Source organism: Penicillium cataractarum, assembly GCF_028827025.1.
Source record: "Penicillium cataractarum strain IBT 29864 chromosome Unknown utg000010l, whole genome shotgun sequence".
In the NCBI taxonomy this organism is placed as follows: Eukaryota; Fungi; Ascomycota; class Eurotiomycetes; order Eurotiales; family Aspergillaceae; genus Penicillium; species Penicillium cataractarum.
Window position 1 is genome coordinate 702,693 of NW_026622746.1, and position 18,492 is coordinate 721,184.

An 18,492-nucleotide genomic window follows, 5' to 3' on the forward strand; every position below is an offset into this window, starting at 1 on the left:
TGGCTGCAACATTCTCGAATTAAAGGTGTCACGAGCATAGTACCACGGAAAGCTTAATTCGGGGTCAACTCATTGATTTAGGCATGGCCTCGGACCTTTAGACAGTACATACCTGCAACCAGTTTTCTCATTTTCATGATCACCTTCAAATTGAACATGGTATGACCTCATCACCTAAATTTCTGAATAACCGGTTTTGCCTCCCTATTTTAGTCCATTCTGCCTGAGGCCATAATATGATTCTTCATCCCGACGCACGTTGATTGGCTGCTTTCTAGCACGTGATTGTCCCTGACCCAGACGGGAGCCTCGGTCATTTGCGGGGAGGTGCTCAGGGACGCGCATTCATCTTGAGAACTCCACGCCTGTTCTGTTTATCTTTTTCGGATTCCAGGATGTGTTATAGCCTTTTTTTACCGCTTACCTGATCTCATGACCATGGAGGTCACAATTCCCCATGGAACAACCACCATAACTGCGCCAGCGCACACGGATGCACCCGAATCCCAGCTCGTCCTATCAATATTCCCCGAGGTCCCCTCTGATCCACCCTCCTCACGATACAATGGCCCCATCATAAACAGTTCACGAGGAACGACAAATGATAATGCAGCAAAGGGCGATCTGTATGCAGCCGAGAAACACGGCAATGCATGCGAGCAGGAAGTCCCGTTCGAGATGCATGAACATCCCCTCTTTCCGCCTCTGCCCGCATACGGTCCCCCGACCATCGCCTCGAACATCAAATACTACGTGATTCGAGTTATATCCTTCGTCCTCTCACTATGTTTCTTGACTGCGATATTTGTCGGCGCATTGTCTCGTACCGCTGGGACAGTACTTGTCAACGCAGCTGCAAGACTACAAGGTCGAAAGCCTGCATCAGGGAGGGTATTTGAAGCCGAGGAAATGAAACGGAGGTTAGCACGAGCCGACTCAGACCGGAAATGGCGTATTCGGCAACAGAAAAAACACGTTGACGAGGAGCAAGGGCCGGATGAATGTCCACCGCTGGAAGGGGGCAAGGATTCCGTGGTCTGCGACGTAGCCTACTATGCACGACGGGTCGGATTGGACGTTGAGACCTTCCGGGTCCAAACTGAGGATGGGTTCATCATCACACTCTGGCATGTCTACGACCCCCAGGAATATGCAGCACTTCCGGCTGAGCAGCGACGTGAGCGCGGACCCGCGGTCTTCAATGGCACAAAGAGCTGGCCTTCATCCAGTTCCGGTGCAAAGCAGCGGTACCCTGTTCTCTTAATTCACGGTTTGTTGCAGAGCGCAGGCGCTTACTGCACTAATGATGACGATAGTCTTGCATTCTTCCTTTGCAAGTCTGGATACGATGTTTGGTTGGGAAACAACCGATGCGGAATGACACCGGAGCACACCACTTTGTCTCCATCCGACCCACGCATGTGGTCCTGGGATATTCGACACCTCGGTACACTCGACCTGGCTGCACTTACATCCCGTGTTCTCTATGAGACCGGTTTCGAGAAACTGGGTCTTGTGTGCCACTCGCAAGGAACAACGGAAACCTTCGTGGCCCTGGCGAAGGAGCACCGACCCGAGCTTGGAGAGCGTATCTCCGTATTTTGTGCCCTCACACCCGCTGCCTATGCCGGCTCCCTAGTGAGCAGGCCCTATTTCCGCTTCATGAGCATAATGTCCTCTGAGATGTTTCGGGTCTTTTTTGGGATTCACGCTTTCATCCCCTTCATGATGACGGTCCAACGTGCCTTTCATCCCAAAATATACGGCACGCTCGCGTATTGTGTGTTTTCATTCCTCTTCGACTGGTCCGATTCCCGCTGGGAGCGAGATTTGCGAGACCGCATGTTTCAATTCGCTCCTGTCTACGTTAGTGCTGAGATCATGCGGTGGTGGCTGGGAAGTGACGGGTTCGCAAAACACAAGTGCATCCTTGCTACGGGAGACCAGTCTGCTTTCGAGGAAAAGGGAAACCATCACGTTCAAGGCGAGGTTGGGTTAGATCACGGAGATGATCCTGGAGACCCTTGTTTAACTGCCCCTGGCGACAAAGCCTGGTTCGGCCCTCAAGTACCTCCGTTTGCGCTGTGGGTTGGTGGCTCTGATGCACTCGTGGATGGTCGTCGACTTCTACAACGCTTCGAAAGGGGCTTCGAGCCTCATGTGCGAGTCGTACACTCGAAGGTCATTGAGGAGTATGAGCATCTCGATGTCCTATGGGCTATGGATGCTGTTGAGCAAGTCGGAAAGGAAGTTCGCCAAGTTATCTGGAACACAGTGCCCGACGAAGCCCGAGACCTCTGCCGCGTTCCCCGAGGGGTGAACCAGAATCTGCTCGAGACAGGTGTATATAACTGTAAATAGACAATCAACAATGTATAATATCAATCACCAGTTCAATATTGTCGTGATGAAGCCGTCATGGGTCGCTAGGTTGATATGAGAACCAGTCATCCATCAGCATCAAAAGCATCATCCCGGCGTTAATAGATGACACAAGCCCTAGTCGTTTTCTTCCCACCAGTATGAACTGGACTATAATTTTTCCAATGGGTCATGCTATCCTAAGCAAGAGCCAAGCCCATCTATAGCAGATTATCCAGAGCGCATCAGTGTTTGATTGGCGCTGTTATCTCTCAAGGGCTACGTGAGGTAGCCCGAGTCATGTGATTTATGAAGCCCTGCCCTTAATGGAAGGTTCCATTACAAGAACATTAAATGTCGCCTGTTCCTTCTCGTTTACAATCACATCGAAAGCTCCGTATTCCGGAACCTTTCCACAGGACCCGCTTTGGGATTTGGACCCGCGTCGGGACCCGCATAAGCGGGTCCAGATGAGCTTAACTCAGCCACGCTGCGATCCTATAGGTCTTTTATAGATCTTGAATCGACTGCTTTTATTCTCATGTATCTATCTTTGGACGTTTAAAGAGCTTACAGATTGCCTTGATATGGACTCTCTCTCTCTACTCTACGGGCTGCCTGTTACTCACCGTTTTGAAATCAGAAATGTAACCCGTCCATCGAATGGAGCTCGTGCACTGTGAACATTGTTAGTATACTCCAGGAGTACCTTTGATTCATTGAATTGTTCGAACGATTGCCCTGGGTATAGAGCTTTCTCATGCAATCAAAGATCCATGCCCAGTGCAACGGTCCAAACGAAGTGGCGCAATCGCAAGGCACTTTCTGGCACCCAGCACTCCTTGGTATCTGTGAATCTCATCGTCTCAGGTTAGTTGTCAGGCAGTAGAACGTACCTCCTGAACCCGTAGAACTGGCCCGTGGCCGAGCAGCAGCAGTGGCAGGAGCCAAATGGGCAAATTGAGTGTTCAGTTAGTGCGGAGATTTTCCTCGATCATAATCCCCCATAAGGACTCTCACGTGCAACCTCCTTGGTGATCCCCGATACGAGGAAGCGACGATATGCACAAGCAGAAGTCGGATACTTTCTGCCACTGCTGATAGTCATCCTCCTGTTGCTCAGTCTCTTCTTTTCTTTCTCACTCTCTCCGTCTCGTTCCCTTTCCCATCCTCGTTCGCTTCGCTTATCGCGTCCTGTCGACAGCCCCGTTGACAGTCTTCGATTCCATCATCCTGCTTCTTCAAAGCATCAAGCCTTCTCGTTCGTCGTCCGCTGATCAGACCGCTAAAGCCTATTCATCGAGCTCCCAGTTCGTTCATCCTCATCCGCTTAATCCTCGTGCTGTCTCTCCGGGTAAGCGGCATTCGTCGTTCGTTTGGCGTGCTCTGGACTCTCTTCGTCTTTCAGCCTCCTCAAGACCCCTTCACACCTTCGTCCTCATACTTCCTCTCCAAACCCTCTTCATCATCACTCCTCTTCACACCTTCATCCTGAACGTCCTCCCTCTCCAGCCAAACAGTGGTCGTTCGTCGGTGTGGACCAAATCTCATCGTCTCTCAATCTCCGTAAGACCTCTTTCCATCCTCATTCTCAACCCTCGTTCGTTCTGACTCTCCAAGCTATCAAGGTTCACCGTTCATCTGGTGTTGACCTCTCCTCGTGGTCGTTCGATCGCACCAAGAGATCTTGACTGCTTCATTCTCATCCTTCGCTATCCCCCCTCTCAACATCTCCATTCTCCCACCTGTGCCGCCACCACAGGTTTCTTTCAACCTTCTGCTTGTGCCTGGGAACAATGGACCCATCCCAGCAAGCAATGAACTCGTCCCAGCGAGGCATGCCGTCCGAGCAAGACATGTACTTGGCCCAGCAAGGCAGGTACCTGCCGCGGCCGGTAGCACTCTCATCCCAGCAAGGCATGAGCTCGTCTCAGGGAGCTATGCCGCCCCAGCAAGCCATGTACCCGGCCCATGCAGCCATGTATCCGCCGCGGCCAGCAATGCCGTTCCAGCAAACCAGGTACCAACCGCCGCCACTCGTGCTCTCGTCCCCGCGACCCATGCGGTCCCAGCGGTCCCAGCCAGAAATGCACTTGCCCCGGCAAGTCATGGAATCGTCCCGGCAAGCTATGCAGCCCCAGCAAGTCATGTACCTGCCGCGGCCAGTAGCGCTCCCGTCCCAGCGAACCATGATCAGCTCCCAGACTGTCGCGAGGCGTCCCGAGCCTCAGTTCCACTTGTTCAGTCGCCTACCGGCTGAATTGCGGATAAAGATCTGGGAGTTCTGCCTACCAAACCGAGTGGTGGAACTCAATCACCCTCAGTGGGTAGCCCAAAAGGACAAATGCACAGGGACATGGACATCCAAGCGGAACACATTGCCGCCAGCAATTTCGCAAGTCAGCCACGAGGCTCGAGTAGTGGCCACCCGCGCTGCCGTCCGTGAAAGGCAAATCGACCCCCAGCGCCAGATCCGACGAACATTCGGTTTCTGGTTCCAGAGGAATAGGGACATCGTGATGATGTACCAAAAGGATGAGTCTGGGACCACCATTCGGTACAATGACTATCCCTTTTCCGTTAAGGGTATGGAGTGGCTTCAGGAGAAGGCCCTTGACACGGCGATCTACTCGACGATGATCAATCCGTGGGGCTCTCGGGCCGGAACTTTGACAGCGGACCCTGGGATGCATCATGCTCCCATTACTGGGTGGTATGACCCGCTAATTATCGTGGAGACAATCCCCATCCACGCCAAGGAGGCCGATGTAAGGGCGGCGGGTGTATTCGGCGCAATGGCGGATGAGCCCATCCAGCTGGTCGACCCAGCCGATGCAACCCTGTTGGAGCGATACCGCTGGCTCTGCATGGATCGGCCCGGCACCCAGACCGAGAGTGTTATCAGGTTCTTCAACAACTTCACTGGAGGACGCCAGCAGGTTGACAACCTGCGGCAACACTTGGACTGGTGGGTGAAGCAGGGGAAGGGCCGAGAGCTCTGGCGGAAGTGGAAGGCCGCCAAGGACGAGGGTTTTGCCGGTATCGAGTATCCGGAGAGCATCTGGAAAACGCGAACCGGCGCCGAATTCCCCACGCTGAACGAGGGAGTCCTCACCATGTGGAGTCCCGATGGGTGCGTAAACTTGAATTTGTTTAGCCCCAACGAGGACCACCCCTGGGTGAAGGAGAAGCTCGCCGGGGCTAGCTTCACGCCTCGCATCATGTTCCGGTGGTGCGGGGCTGAGTGCTGGACTCGTCGCTGGCGTTAGGGAGTGGATGTCCGATGTATTTGCCGTTGGGTCTTTGATGTTGTGAGTAGTGCGTGATGATTGCTGATAGTTGTGTGAGTAGACGAGTGAAGTGCAGAGATGAAAAGGTGTCTGAGTTCAGCGCGTTGTTGTGAGCAGCTCTTTTCTCAATTGTAGACCGCCTACTACTTTTGTATACTTCTGGCAATAATTAGAATAGATTGACCGCCTTGGCTCATTGTATTGTGGTGCTAGAGGGGCTGGTCAGCAGGTAATTGCTAAAGCGCGATTTCTTCGAGTATACAAATCAGATAGGTATGTGTATTTTACTCGGAATACCGTCAAATTCCCATCACTTGACTGATCGTAACTGTGTTAGCATTTAGCTTCGAGTAAGGTGGTTAAGCAGTGGATACACTAACCCCACACACGATCGCATCCCCGGATTTCCACAGTGGGCCCCGAACGGGCGACTCCACTTTGTAGCCCAACGCGCCCAGCTGCGATCCTTTGAATGAGATAACATAGCGAAGTTGATATAATGTTGTAGCCATACTTCTATGGAAGAACTGTCCTTGAGGCTCAAATTATACGAGTATAGAACCCCTGGCGAACCCAAAATTTATGCTTGATCATGCCATTGGAATGGTGTCAGGGGAACCCCCCTATAGCCATGGAGAGAAATTCCCTTTCGCTACGCGCCTGGTGCTCATAGTTGTGTCATCATGGACAATTATACCGGGCAGTGTTGCGTAGTCGAGACAACTGCTCGGTCCTAGGAGCCAATCATCCCAGACAGAGTTGCACCCAGGCATGCGGAGGAGGTCATTCTGGTCGCCCTCCTCATCCCTGATCGTCTGTCGCGCCCATCAGGCCATACATGCTGCGATCGTTCGATTTTTGCAGTTCTGGCTTTAATATTGCCATTTTTTTGAGACAAGTCATACGAGCTATTCATAAGGGATTCATCATCACTCCTAGACACTCGAGCGACCATCGTAGGCCACCATGTTAGCATTTTGGACGAGCAAGCCACCATGATACAAGCTGAAACTCTACTGGCATCGCCACCGCGCAGGGATGCCCCGGATGTCTTAATTGTCACCCCCCGCTATTGGCAAACCCCGCATTCAGCTGTCATCTGATTTCTGCTATATAAGGGCGGGGGGCCAAAGGGGACTCTCCTTTCCATTCTCTCCTATCGACAACTCTCCTCTCTACACTTCTTGTATCATCAACTACACTGTGAAATCTGGTATTTCCATCAATATCATCAACCATGTCAGCACCAGTTGGTCCTATCATCGCCCAGCTCCAGCAGCTCCCTGCCCGTTCTCGTCAGGGCTTGAACAACCTTCGCCAGAGGCTCTTCCAGCAGGGTACGTTTTCATCAAATCCATCTCTTTCTTGCCCTTCTGTCATCACATTCCATCAAAAGTATCATTTATCTAACATCCTACAGAGGCTAAGCCTAAGAAGGAGGGCCAGTTGCTTCGCACCTCGCTGAACGTCCACCGTCCCGTCTGGGTTACCGCTGCTGGTGGTGTCTACACCAGCCTGGCGGCTGTCTACCTCACCATGAGATACCTGAAACACGTCAGGTAGATGACTTGACGAGATTTGTTTCTTTTGAATCCGGATCATCGGCATTGCCATCATTATCATCCATGTTTCTGTTCATCACACATTATCCCTCACACTTTGACACTTGATTTCTCGACATGCAACCTTCATCTCGACCCCCGTACTGGCTATGGAATGACGCGGAGGAGGAATGCTTAGGCAGGGCCTTTCTTTTATCTATCAAGATGTTCGATCCTTTATCATTATCGCCATAGATTGGCAAGACAGACCCGGAGTTTTGGGGCTACTATTACCTCAGACACGAATGTTATTATTATCAATATTATCAATTTAAGTAATCTGTGTCTTTGTAGAATAAATAGTAGAATACTTCAGAATAGATTATCCAGCAAAATGATGGAGTGTACACCCGAAGACCGTTAATAATCACGTAGTTGTGCGATCACAGATCAAGCCCCTTCCTGGGCAGTCAGGGAGTCATCATTACCGAATGGTGCTCGAGCGCCAGACCAGCACTAGAAAGAATGAGCGACACCCTAGGGGTTATGTCGAGCGACAATCTAGGCAGACTCAAAGCCAACTCTATGCACGAAGGGGCTTCCATACTCCTCGATCAACACCTGAAGAAAGGAAAACAACGGGGTGAGAAACGAGTATTTCAATCCTCCACACGCAACATGCAGAAACTACCAAGTTTCCTCATTGTGCGCCCGAATATGCACCCAGAATCTCCTAACCCCCGTCCTAGAATGACCCTAAATGTAACAACGCCACACTGCCATTGTCCAGCCCACTCAAATCAAACCCCCTATTCCCCAAAAGAATCCGGTGCAGAATCCGCCCCGCCCCATCTATCGCTGGACAAGGCAGCCCCTCAGACGACCTATCATAATAGCTAACTTAGTAAGAGCGTCGTCACTGAATCACGAGATGATCTCATGATTCGGCCAGTTCCCCACTTGTAGAGTTACTCTCTGGCTCATCGGCTGGGTCCAATAGCGCCCGGATGCGCTGGGCTGGGGCTTGGCAACCCCGCACTGGGCGATCGCGGTGGGCCGTCTTTGTTACTTTTGGTGTGAATGCCATGGCGAGGGGAGGTTAGTTGTACATATACAAGGTGTCCAGGTACTCCGGTATTTCAAGTTCTGCGTGGATTGTATAGTGGAAGGCTTTTGGAGGTGAGTGTGGCTGTTGGCATGATTTCTCGGTTGCCCACTCATTTTGGAGGGTTACCGTTAGCGGTTGGCTGAATAATGTGTTATTAGGAGGACTGACTCTACGGCATTTCTATCCAATCAAGTCGTTTTGTGGAGGATTACAAGAATAATTACTCAGCAGCGAGTCTAGGGCTGCCTAAAATTGCCTTTGGAGGTTTCCACGAAGCTCAATGTATGGCTTCTGGCCTCAGGCATTCAGGCTTGCATCATGAATTGTTTGCCTGAGAGGCAAGGCCTCTTGAGCGAGGCACAGTCAAGGAATGGTAATTATACCAGCGACCGAGTGAATGTCGAGGTATGTGATCTCTCTAGTCTCTAGCTCGTCAGAACAAATCGCCATTTTATACCAATCCATAGCTTTAACTTTCTGGGCGACGGTAAAGACACCTTCTGGCAGTGCACTGAGCATTGCCACTAATTATTAGATCTAGAGTGCTATCCAACATTGAACGCCCTGGACTCATTATAGACTTATTATAATTCTTTCAATGACCCTAGTTGGTGTTATAATTCAAGTTCTTGGACTCGCTCTCGTATTCTTAGATCAAAGCCTAGATAAGATACGAAGTACATCTTTACTACATAAGCCACCACAATATGCAAAAGCCACCGGTTCGGGTTCATACAGAATTCGTACTATATCGAGTATCTTCTACTTCTTTTAACCCCATTTCTGCATGCTCCATTGCGATCATATCCCGCAGTTACTCTCTGCACGTCCTGCCGAAAACCGTTGCCTGCGAAGTACGCCCGTTGTTTGCTGGCGTGTACAAACGACTAATTATGCACTTCGGCTAGATGATTACCCGACTACAGTATGCCTCTCAAACAGCCTTGCAATGCCACGTTTCTTACCTTGGTAGTTGACGCGATTTCCTGGGTTGCGCGGTCCGAGTGGATCTCAATCGACGCTAACCACTCACAAGGTTCTCAATTATGAAGCCTAGCAGTCTTGAAATAGAAACCACCAATTTCGTATAGAATATCTGTCGCAATTTGTGCATGAAAACATTCTATCGCCAAAGTTCGAATTTGCTTCTTTTTACCACACTTTGATCAGTCGGTCTGGAATGGCTACATCCTGCACTATGACTGATCTGATACTGCGCGGGGTCGCGGGATCTTCGGCTCGCCTTATTCTATATTTAACGTGCATACCACTTTCTATTTGTAGTTTTCCCCCTCTCTCCCCGACATCTAGCTATATTGTTCATCCAGACATCCATGCTAGCTCCATCCCTACGAGGCAGTGAGCTGCAGCGGGTGTAACAGTCAGTGGTGGAAAGGTAGTTTCTGCATTCAATTAACTTAATCCCCTCAACCTGTTTCCCCAACGGAGAATGGCAAGCTATCCTATAGACGGATAAAGCCTTTCATTTTGGTTTAGTCTTGTGAGGGTGGCCTGGAAGCATCCCTGCTATAGGGCCGACTGGCTTAAGTCCGAATTCACCCCTCGCGCGGAGAAGGGAATGAGGCGGATAAACCGGGTGGAGACAATCTCAAATTCGTCATGTTAAGGTACCGCCGCCGAAGTTCCACTGTAACACCCGTGATACCCGAGGTTTGCTTGACTTTTTCTTGAATTGCTTGTTTCTTGAATGGCTGCGGGTGGGTCTCCTTAGCTCGGAGCTTGGCTCGGACCTTGTTCTATTTCTTCGGGCGCTGTTGTATGACCACCGACATCGCTTCGAGTAGGTAGCTGTTCACCCATGGGAAATATCTTTGTCGATCGCGATGGCAAATCATTTTCAGGCCTTCCTGTGCGACCACTTGGGCAATCTCATCGTTACTGTTACCTCGCTTGGAGCCGATGACCAGTTTAGGTGCATGACAACGTTTATGTAGAAAACCTTCCATGGTCCTCAGTGGAGTATATGTGATCTTGATATTGAGACACCCCTCACATCGCTTCCTTTTTTCCCACCCTATTAGGGAAAATGAAAACTAGCCCGAATTACGGTCTAGTCTCGAATGATATTATGCGGGCTGCCTCTGGTTTGGCTTTACCAAACGCATGCTGTTCCTGGAACCCAGATAGCCGATAGGGATTTGATTCCTTGCTTCCAAGGAGCGTGTACTTTTGCGTTGTATGCTGAGCTGTTTTACCTACCCAGGCAGCAGGGTTCCTGAATCCCATCTGGTGCCTGCATTTTATGTAATTACTTCATAGGCTCAGCTGTTGCACAACAGCTGGTGTTGCTGTTCTTCGATCGCAGATGTCCGCCAGCGGGGACACCATGCAGAGTAGAATCCTTCTAGGCCTGATTCATCGCATTCTCCGCAAGAACTATCTCCCCCTCTCGCTCGGAGCCTCCCTATTATCCTTCTAGCGAGTAAGAGCAGCGGAAAAGAAATGAAATCCTCCAGCCCTACATCACCATAGCCCCACGGTGAGGGGAAATTAGAGCTATCCCCACTATAGCAGCATTTGACTCCCATGTCGGGTGAGGGGAAGTATTTTGTGCGAATTTCGTAATAGTAGACAGATTCCAGAGTACTGGTGGCCAAGGTACACTACAGAGATACCTATAAAAAGGCCTCGGTAGCTCGACGGGTGGGAAAATCGTGCAGCTTGTCAAACAATACCAAGTCGATTCTTTAACCATTCAAACTTGGGATTAATAATCTGGTCACCATGAAGCCTCAGATCCTTTCTAGGGCTGTTCAATTGCTCCCTGCTCTTCTTTGCCTCGTGGATGCTGCTCCTGCCTCCGTCCGAAGGGATGACAGCTCAAGTAACCCTGGCCTGAGAGGTTCGGAGGCACTCGTTGGATACTCCCCTACTGAAAAAGTAGCAACTGGAGCAAAGCCTGATATCAAGTATACTCTTCTTCCGGGACAAAAGGAAGACCCGGACATTGGCTCTTATCTCGATTTCGAGAACGTTGAGAACCCTCAACCTATCCGAGGGACCACTGGCTCCGATGATCCTGGTCCTCGTAAGTTTAGTCACAAGTCACCCTGTAAGATAAAGTATCTGACAAATGGTTCTTAGGGAATTATTACTATGACCGCATCAACAGTGATAAGCTAGCGCCGCCAGGTACCGATCATGGAGCGACAATTAATGCACAATGGCCCATGGGTAAGCTCATGTTGCTAACAAATTCGAGAAGTGGTTGCTAATAATTGACACAGGTCTAAGTCACAACAGGTAAATAAATTGACCAGGTCAAATTTGCGGCTTACTAACGTTCTATTCAGACTGGGAATCGATAATGCCGGTTGGGCCCGTCAAGAGAACACTGTTGTTATGCCTGATGCCACTGAAATGGCAGGTGTTGATATGCGACTGGAGCCTTCAGCTTATCGTGAGCTACACTGGCATGTTGCTTCTGAGTGGTCCTTGATTCTCAATGGGTCTTGCAGGATTCAGGTATGAAACCATACACAGATCACACAAGAAGAAACAACTAATTGACGTAACTAGGCTATCAACGAAAATGGAGAGACGTTCATCGACGATCTACAAGCAGGTGATGTCTGGTTCTTCCCTCCGTGAGTCGTGAATGCCTTATTGTGGTTGAGTCTCATGTCTAACCGCGGTGTCCAGTGGTATTCCCCACTCTATTCAAGCACTAGATGATGGCGTCGAATTCCTTCTGGTCTTTGATCAGGGTGACTTTAGCGAGGACAACACGTTCCTGGCCACAGAGGTCTTCCTCCACAGCCCCGTAAGTCAAAGCTCCAGCAGGACAAACAACAAACACAAGCTGATTATTCAAACAGAAAGAGGTATTGGCAAAGAACCTCGGAGTTTCCGTCTCGGCTTTCGATGATATCCCAGACGACGAACTCTACATTTTCAAGGGAACTCCTGCCCCCGCAGATATTGAAGAGCAAAACGTCACCACATCTGCCGGTCTCGTTCCTCGCTCAGAAAGCTATTCTTACCACTTCTCAGAACAGCCTGCTCATGAGGTTGCGGGTGGATCTGTCAAGATTGTGGATCCACTCACTTTCCCTGTCGCTAGCAACTTCTCTGCTGCCGTTGTCACGGTTAACCCAGGCGGCATGCGTGAGATCCACTGGCACCCAACGAGCGATGAGTGGACCTTCTTCATCAAGGGTCAGGGTCGTGCAACATTATTCACGGCTCCTAATGCTGCGACAACCTTTGACTATCGCGCTGGCGATGTTGGGTACTTCCCGAAGTCGAACAGCCACTATATTGAGAATACTGGTGACGAGGAGTTGATGTTCCTTGAAGTGCTACAAGCACCTCAATTTACAGGTATGTCTTCACCACCCCAGTTCCTATCTTTGCAAGACTCCTCACTGACATGATGTGTAGATATGGCCCTTGGTCAATGGATTGCATCTACCCCGAAGCAGATTGTCAAGGATACTTTGAACCTGAGCGACAGCACTCTCAGTCAGCTGAAGACTGAGAAGCAGTATGTTGTTGCAGGTACTACCAGTGATTAAGCACAGATGAGGGAGACATTAATCTGGGAAACGGTCGGATGTTTAAGCAAAATCGATTTTATACTCTCTTGTTTTGATACCAACACTGCTTTGATAAAAATTGCAGAAAACCAATACATGCCATTTGTTTTGAACCATTCGATGTGACAGAAAATGTTACCAAAATAGTCAAACCTTTAATGCTCATCAGATTATACATAGCATTATCGTAATTCATAAAGTGTTAAAGGATCAAACTAGAACTGTTAGATTCAAGCTTGAGCCTTCTCGTCCTATGTTTTCTCAAACTTTGTATGGCGGAGGCAGGTCTTCAGAATCGTCAGATTCCTCACTTTCAAAAGTGACATTGGAGTCCACACGACGGAGAGCCTGCCCTGAAGTAGGCATCTCGGACTTTGAACTCGTCTCAGGGACTACCGGAACATTAGAGGAAGACGGCATGGCTACAGGATTCTGGAAATAATTAGTAGCTACCCTTTTTGCTGTGAATCGAGGTATACGATTGTACTCACCACAGGCACTAGGTCACCCTTTTTGACAGCAACCGGCTCCTTGCTCCCTACCTTCTTGACGAGTTGATTCCTTTTCCAGTATCCATTTTTCAGTATCATACCCTTGAAAGAGCAACGTTCGAAGAAGCATTCCTCGGTATCACAGTCGGTCAAAGTTGTTCTTGATACTGAAGTGTGGGAAATGCTTGATCCAATAATAGTGCTGCGCTTCACATTGCTCGCATCCCTCACTGTCGACGTTTTTACTTCGCTCCGATGAACAATAGATTGGTCTCGAATAATGCTATTGGAAAATGTGCTGCGGCTGGCATAAGATACATCGTGGAAGTGCGTCTTCGTCCCGGTCGATTGCTTTACTGAGCGTGCATGCGAGAATACGCAGTCAGAGAAGTCGCTGAGCTTCACCGAGGAGCTAGTGACGGCACAGTTGCGCAGATTGCAGCGAGCAATCGTGTTGCCATCGGCAATGGTAGTAGTTTCGCTCTCAAGCTTAGAGCCTTGAAGCCCGGCTTGCTCCATGACAATGTTCTCCGAGAGCAAGGGGAATGATGGCAAGTTATTTTCGGTCGAAAATGCTGATTCGACAGTCTAATACTTGAGTAAAGGGCCCCGGGAATTAAGATAACAGGTCCTTTCGATTTAATGTCAGAAATACTGGAGTGCGACTCGAAAAATATCTGAAATAATCTGATATGGAACAGAGTACAATCTTACATCGAAGAAATCGGGGGTAATCACCGAATATAAGCAAGGGCTCAAGTCCTCGGATTTAGTGGGGCTGAGCTCTACCTCGTACCCTCATCCGTCATCGAAAGCTGCTGCCTAGGGTTTCATGGGGCAAGATTCATATCGTATCGCTAGATTAAATTTAAGAAATAGTTGATAGCATATTAGCGGTAACATGAGTATTGCTTCCCGGTACGATAGCTAAAGGCCATAACTTGATGGAAAGCGATCGATAAGCCCTCGGTCTTAGATTACCTACAACGGACTACCTAATTAGGTAGGTGCACTTCCCCAAACCCCTTAGTCATCAATTTTCAACCCGGCAGAATCCACTCGATTTTGGCCTTTCGTTATATCCTACACAATTTACCACATAATCTGGTTGTGTATTTCCTATATAGCTTATAGAAGCACGATTTTACCGCATGAAAAGGATTGAGATTAATTCAGATTAGCCTAACCAATTACTTTAAACTTTAATATTATCTATAACCTACTAAATATTTTACTAATCTCAAGACCAATCTTAGAACTAATCTTATTATTAAACTAGCCACGTTAGTATATATAATCCTAGTAAATAGTTACTCTTTTATGAGGAGCTTATAGTAACTCAGATAAATATCTATGTGATTTATAAGATAACCTCCATAGTTGTACGTCAAGAATATTTAGTTAGAGGGTATAGGGCGGTGGAATAAGCGGTGAAGGCACTTTTAGGATGTAGGGGTTTTAGGGAAGTGAACCCAATAGTCCGACGTAATTACCAGCTTCAGCCCTCGCTTACGGTGGTGGCTAGGGCGACATCTGCCACGATGTATTACAGGAAACAGTTTTCTTGAATGCTATCGACTGTCTTGCTTTAATCTTAGCCTCAACTCATCTCCATTTTACTCTCCTGCGCTAACTATTCACAAGTACCACAACATGTCGCTTCTCAATCTACCAAACGAGCTCTTGAGACAGATCATTGGTGATCTCAGATTACCCAAGGACCTGAGCTGCCTAGCTCGTGTAAACCGTGATTTTTACGATATTTTCCTGCCATGGTTGTACGATAGTGAAATTGATCGTGACGGATGCCATAAGGTACTCGTGTTCGCCACACAAATGGGACATATCAGTACCGTCCGACTACTTTTACGGTTGAATGCCGACCGATCGATTCAAGGAAAATCTCAACTTAATCCGAATGGCCTCATGAAAGGCGACTATTTCCGCTATCGTGGCTTGGGTCTGCTTGCCTGGTCCTCGATTCGAGGAGATGTGGACATGATAAGACTTCTTTTGGAGATCGAGAGCATCCCTGTGGACATAAAATGCCCCAAAGGTCGAACTCCTTTATCATTCGCTGCAGAACAAGGGCACCTCGATATAGTTCGCCTCCTCTTGGGAGCCGGTGCAGACCCAAACACTCAAGATGATATCAAGCGAACGCCCTTGCACTGGGCTGGCTCACCTGAGCCAATGAAAGGACCTCGGAACATACCAGGTAATACGGAGATTCTAAGTTTGGATCCGAGGTTCCCCTTTCATTGTCCGGTCATGGCCTATTTTGAAGAAGACATCGTTGGATCTATAAGCTGGGATGATGCACAGAATATCAAGAGATATTGCACGCAATGCCCTGAGGCAAAAGACCTTGACCAGTCTGCCTCATTAGCCTCCATATCTTTATCTTGGTCTTGTGGGGAGCACTATGAAGAGGTCTTGAAGCTTCTTCTGCAACATGGTGCCAACGTTAATCTCCTGGATGAGAAGCTTCGCACTCCTTTTTGCTGGGCAGCAGCATGTGGATATCTACCATTAATGGAGTTACTCCTTGACCATGGTGCATCTCTTCATTCGCCGGAATCTTATCGATCTCCTATTTCGTGGGCCGCGGAGAATGGCCGCATTAGTGCTGTGCAGTTTCTCATAGACCGCGGGGTGTCTATAGAGTCTCATGGTGAAAGTTGCATATCCCCACTTTCCTATGCGGCCATGAAAGGCCATTATGACCTGGTAGAGTTACTCGTTGAGAACACTGTCCGTCGGGAACGCGAGGACTTCAGCTCCGACTGGAGTCCATTAACTTGGGCGGCTGTTGCCGGGCATGAGGAGGTCGTCGAGCTCCTTCTTTCGTCACATCTTCGGAAATGGCCAGATCTTCCACTCGGCTCAACAGCACTGTGTTGGGCTGCGTGTAGGGGTCATACGGCGATTATTGAGATACTACTTTCTGCAGGTGCCGAAATGGCACCCTTCCCAAAGATCTATGATTCTTTAACTCCGCTCCAATTAGCGACCAGGAGTAAACATGAAGATACTATCAAATATCTTCTCCGTACCGGGAAAGCCGAGATCAATGCGATGGACAGTCATGGTTGGACGGCGCTGACATGGACTTCATGGGCATCATACGATACTCAAAACAATGAGAAGGATACAAGAATCAAACAGCATTTGCTTGATCATGGAGCAGCTTCCTCGTATGAGGCTTGTCAAGTGAGAAATCGTCATCTGCCACATTTATTCTATCAAAGGCAGCTGCCAACACAATCCAATAGAAATGGGAGGTGGCCAATCTCCTTCAGAGTTGATTGGACCTCTCTTGCTCGAGGAGAGCGGTTCCGCTGCATCTCATACTTTGTGCCAGGTCTTACGCCTGCAACGATGAGACTTTTTGAGGGTTGGTCGTATAACAGACCGGTTTCTGAATAGGCTACGATCATGTCAATTTAGTTTTAATTAAAAATGTAAGCATCTCATGGAGCACTGCTGATCAATATCCGAACCAATGACATGTCATGGAAATCTAAGACCTTTCCCTAGTTCTCTTGCTTAGCCTTCGCTGGATTTCACCAACTGTCTTTCAAATTTTCCATCACTCTGCCATTTGATGAGTCTCGGGTTGTAGGCGGCCAGCGACTCAGTGCGCTTTCTACCACCTTCCACGCATGGTCTACCGCCGCGTATTGTTCACGATATTGCAATTCGTTAAGTAGAAATACCAATGGGTGGAACTGCTGATAACCCTTGAGTAGCCAAGCCCACTGTCGAGATTGAGTTTCCCACTCTAGACGAGTAGTAGTGTCGACAATATCGATCGCATTCAGAAATAGAAAATCTCGGAAACCTTGCTCATGCTGGCCGTCATCAGCCAAGCCCACAGAGCTAATGTCTATCGTATCGGCACTGTATAGTTCGAACCACATCTCCATGACGAGAACATGAGCGACATGACGAGTCAACCATTGTATTGTGCTTTGCTGGTCTGTGCAAAACTGGAGGTGATGATCATGTAGTTGTTGTTCACAGGCCCGTATGATCTCCTGTTTCCGTGTCATTACATTATCCTCGCTCAGCATTTGTCTGGTCTGTGCGATTCTGTAGCGAACAAGAGCAAAGGTTTGTTCAGACCAGCCGTTTCGGGAGGTGGCCAGGTGACTTGAAGAAGGGTCAAGGTCTGAATCGTTCACATTTAAAGGAAGCTCGAAAGTATGAAGATTTTCCAACCCATTCCTTTGCCCAAGGTCTTTGGCAGCCCGGTGGTCAAGGTACCAAAGTTGCCACCAAAGTCTGTTGCGCATCTCAATCTGAAAAGGGGAATGCCTAGTTTGGCTGAACACTCCAGATCTCCGTGCTATGCCAGTAAGCTTCCAAGCAACTTTGGGTTTTCCCGTTAGATTGCTGACAGATAAAAAGAGGACAAGTGCTTGTAATGCGACTAGATCCTCTTCCATATTCAGCAAGACTGCCTTGGCAAGCGTTTCTTCAGTTGACAAGCGATAGACCTCCATAACCGTTTCTTTGGTCATATCAAAAATCTCATGCACTTCTTCATGTGACATACAGGCTATGCTGGAGAAATAGATAGCATGAGTGAGAGCCCGCTCACTTTCATTGAGAGAGCTCGGTGTTTTTGCCGATACCTCGAGAATCCGGGCAGTACTAGGGCGGTGCAATATCTTGATAACAGGGTCCACGCGTTCGAAGAAGTACTCCCAGCACTTCCGGAATTGGGAGCCCTGTATTGGACTCTGCTCCTCGGCGTTTGAATTTCCAGTATGGACTAGATTTCTAGTCGGCGTGACTGAACTCGATGTGTTCAGGTATCGATCGCTTTTCTCGGAATCGAAGGTGACATCATATTCTTCTCTTCTCGGTTTCCTCTGACACTTTCTCACAGAGGGTGGGTATGTACAAGGTATCGACCACCGGCTACAGTTGGTACATGGTGATCCCCGGTCGCATTTCACTTTTCTTGTTCGACAACCGATGCAGGCTTTGATTTTGATTATTTGTGGGGCCATCTTTGAAGCGACCGTCAAAGCAGAAGATCTGTAGATTCTGTCAACGGAGAGAAGAAAATCTCCAGAATTCTCGGGAATCTCGGTCATCTTTATCATGGTAAAGTCCACTTCGCGAATACGA

General features: G+C 48.8%; 7 protein-coding genes across 7 annotated transcripts; 5 read left to right on the forward strand and 2 right to left on the reverse strand.

Moving 5' to 3' along the window:
• Positions 1-438: 438 nt before the first annotated feature.
• N7496_012384 (putative ab-hydrolase associated lipase) lies at positions 439-2,361 on the forward strand (the record flags this gene model as incomplete). Its single annotated transcript, XM_056705297.1, has 1 exon — positions 439-2,361. One exon carries the CDS (start codon positions 439-441, stop codon positions 2,359-2,361), a length of 1,923 nt encoding a protein of 640 aa, XP_056549195.1.
• A 1,796-nt stretch (positions 2,362-4,157) lies between these two features.
• On the forward strand, positions 4,158-5,630 carry N7496_012385 (2EXR domain-containing protein; the record flags this gene model as incomplete). The annotated part of the gene is made up of 1 exon (XM_056705298.1): positions 4,158-5,630. The coding sequence occupies one exon, from the start codon at positions 4,158-4,160 to the stop codon at positions 5,628-5,630; it is 1,473 nt and encodes a 490-aa protein (XP_056549196.1).
• A 1,258-nt stretch (positions 5,631-6,888) lies between these two features.
• Positions 6,889-7,214, forward strand: N7496_012386 (uncharacterized protein; the record flags this gene model as incomplete). Its single annotated transcript, XM_056705299.1, has 2 exons — positions 6,889-6,988; positions 7,072-7,214. 2 exons carry the CDS (start codon positions 6,889-6,891, stop codon positions 7,212-7,214), a joined length of 243 nt encoding a protein of 80 aa, XP_056549197.1.
• Positions 7,215-11,045: 3,831 nt separating this feature from the next.
• N7496_012387 (putative oxalate decarboxylase) lies at positions 11,046-12,838 on the forward strand (the record flags this gene model as incomplete). The annotated part of the gene is made up of 8 exons (XM_056705300.1): positions 11,046-11,349; positions 11,406-11,495; positions 11,549-11,564; positions 11,615-11,786; positions 11,841-11,908; positions 11,964-12,084; positions 12,140-12,644; positions 12,705-12,838. 8 exons carry the CDS (start codon positions 11,046-11,048, stop codon positions 12,836-12,838), a joined length of 1,410 nt encoding a protein of 469 aa, XP_056549198.1.
• A 470-nt stretch (positions 12,839-13,308) lies between these two features.
• On the reverse strand, positions 13,309-13,869 carry N7496_012388 (uncharacterized protein; the record flags this gene model as incomplete). Its single annotated transcript, XM_056705301.1, has 1 exon — positions 13,309-13,869. One exon carries the CDS (start codon positions 13,867-13,869, stop codon positions 13,309-13,311), a length of 561 nt encoding a protein of 186 aa, XP_056549199.1.
• A 1,134-nt stretch (positions 13,870-15,003) lies between these two features.
• N7496_012389 (ankyrin repeat domain-containing protein) lies at positions 15,004-16,779 on the forward strand (the record flags this gene model as incomplete). The annotated part of the gene is made up of 1 exon (XM_056705302.1): positions 15,004-16,779. One exon carries the CDS (start codon positions 15,004-15,006, stop codon positions 16,777-16,779), a length of 1,776 nt encoding a protein of 591 aa, XP_056549200.1.
• Positions 16,780-16,916: 137 nt separating this feature from the next.
• Positions 16,917-17,909, reverse strand: N7496_012390 (fungal specific transcription factor domain-containing protein; the record flags this gene model as incomplete). The annotated part of the gene is made up of 1 exon (XM_056705303.1): positions 16,917-17,909. The coding sequence occupies one exon, from the start codon at positions 17,907-17,909 to the stop codon at positions 16,917-16,919; it is 993 nt and encodes a 330-aa protein (XP_056549201.1).
• Positions 17,910-18,492: the final 583 nt, after the last annotated feature.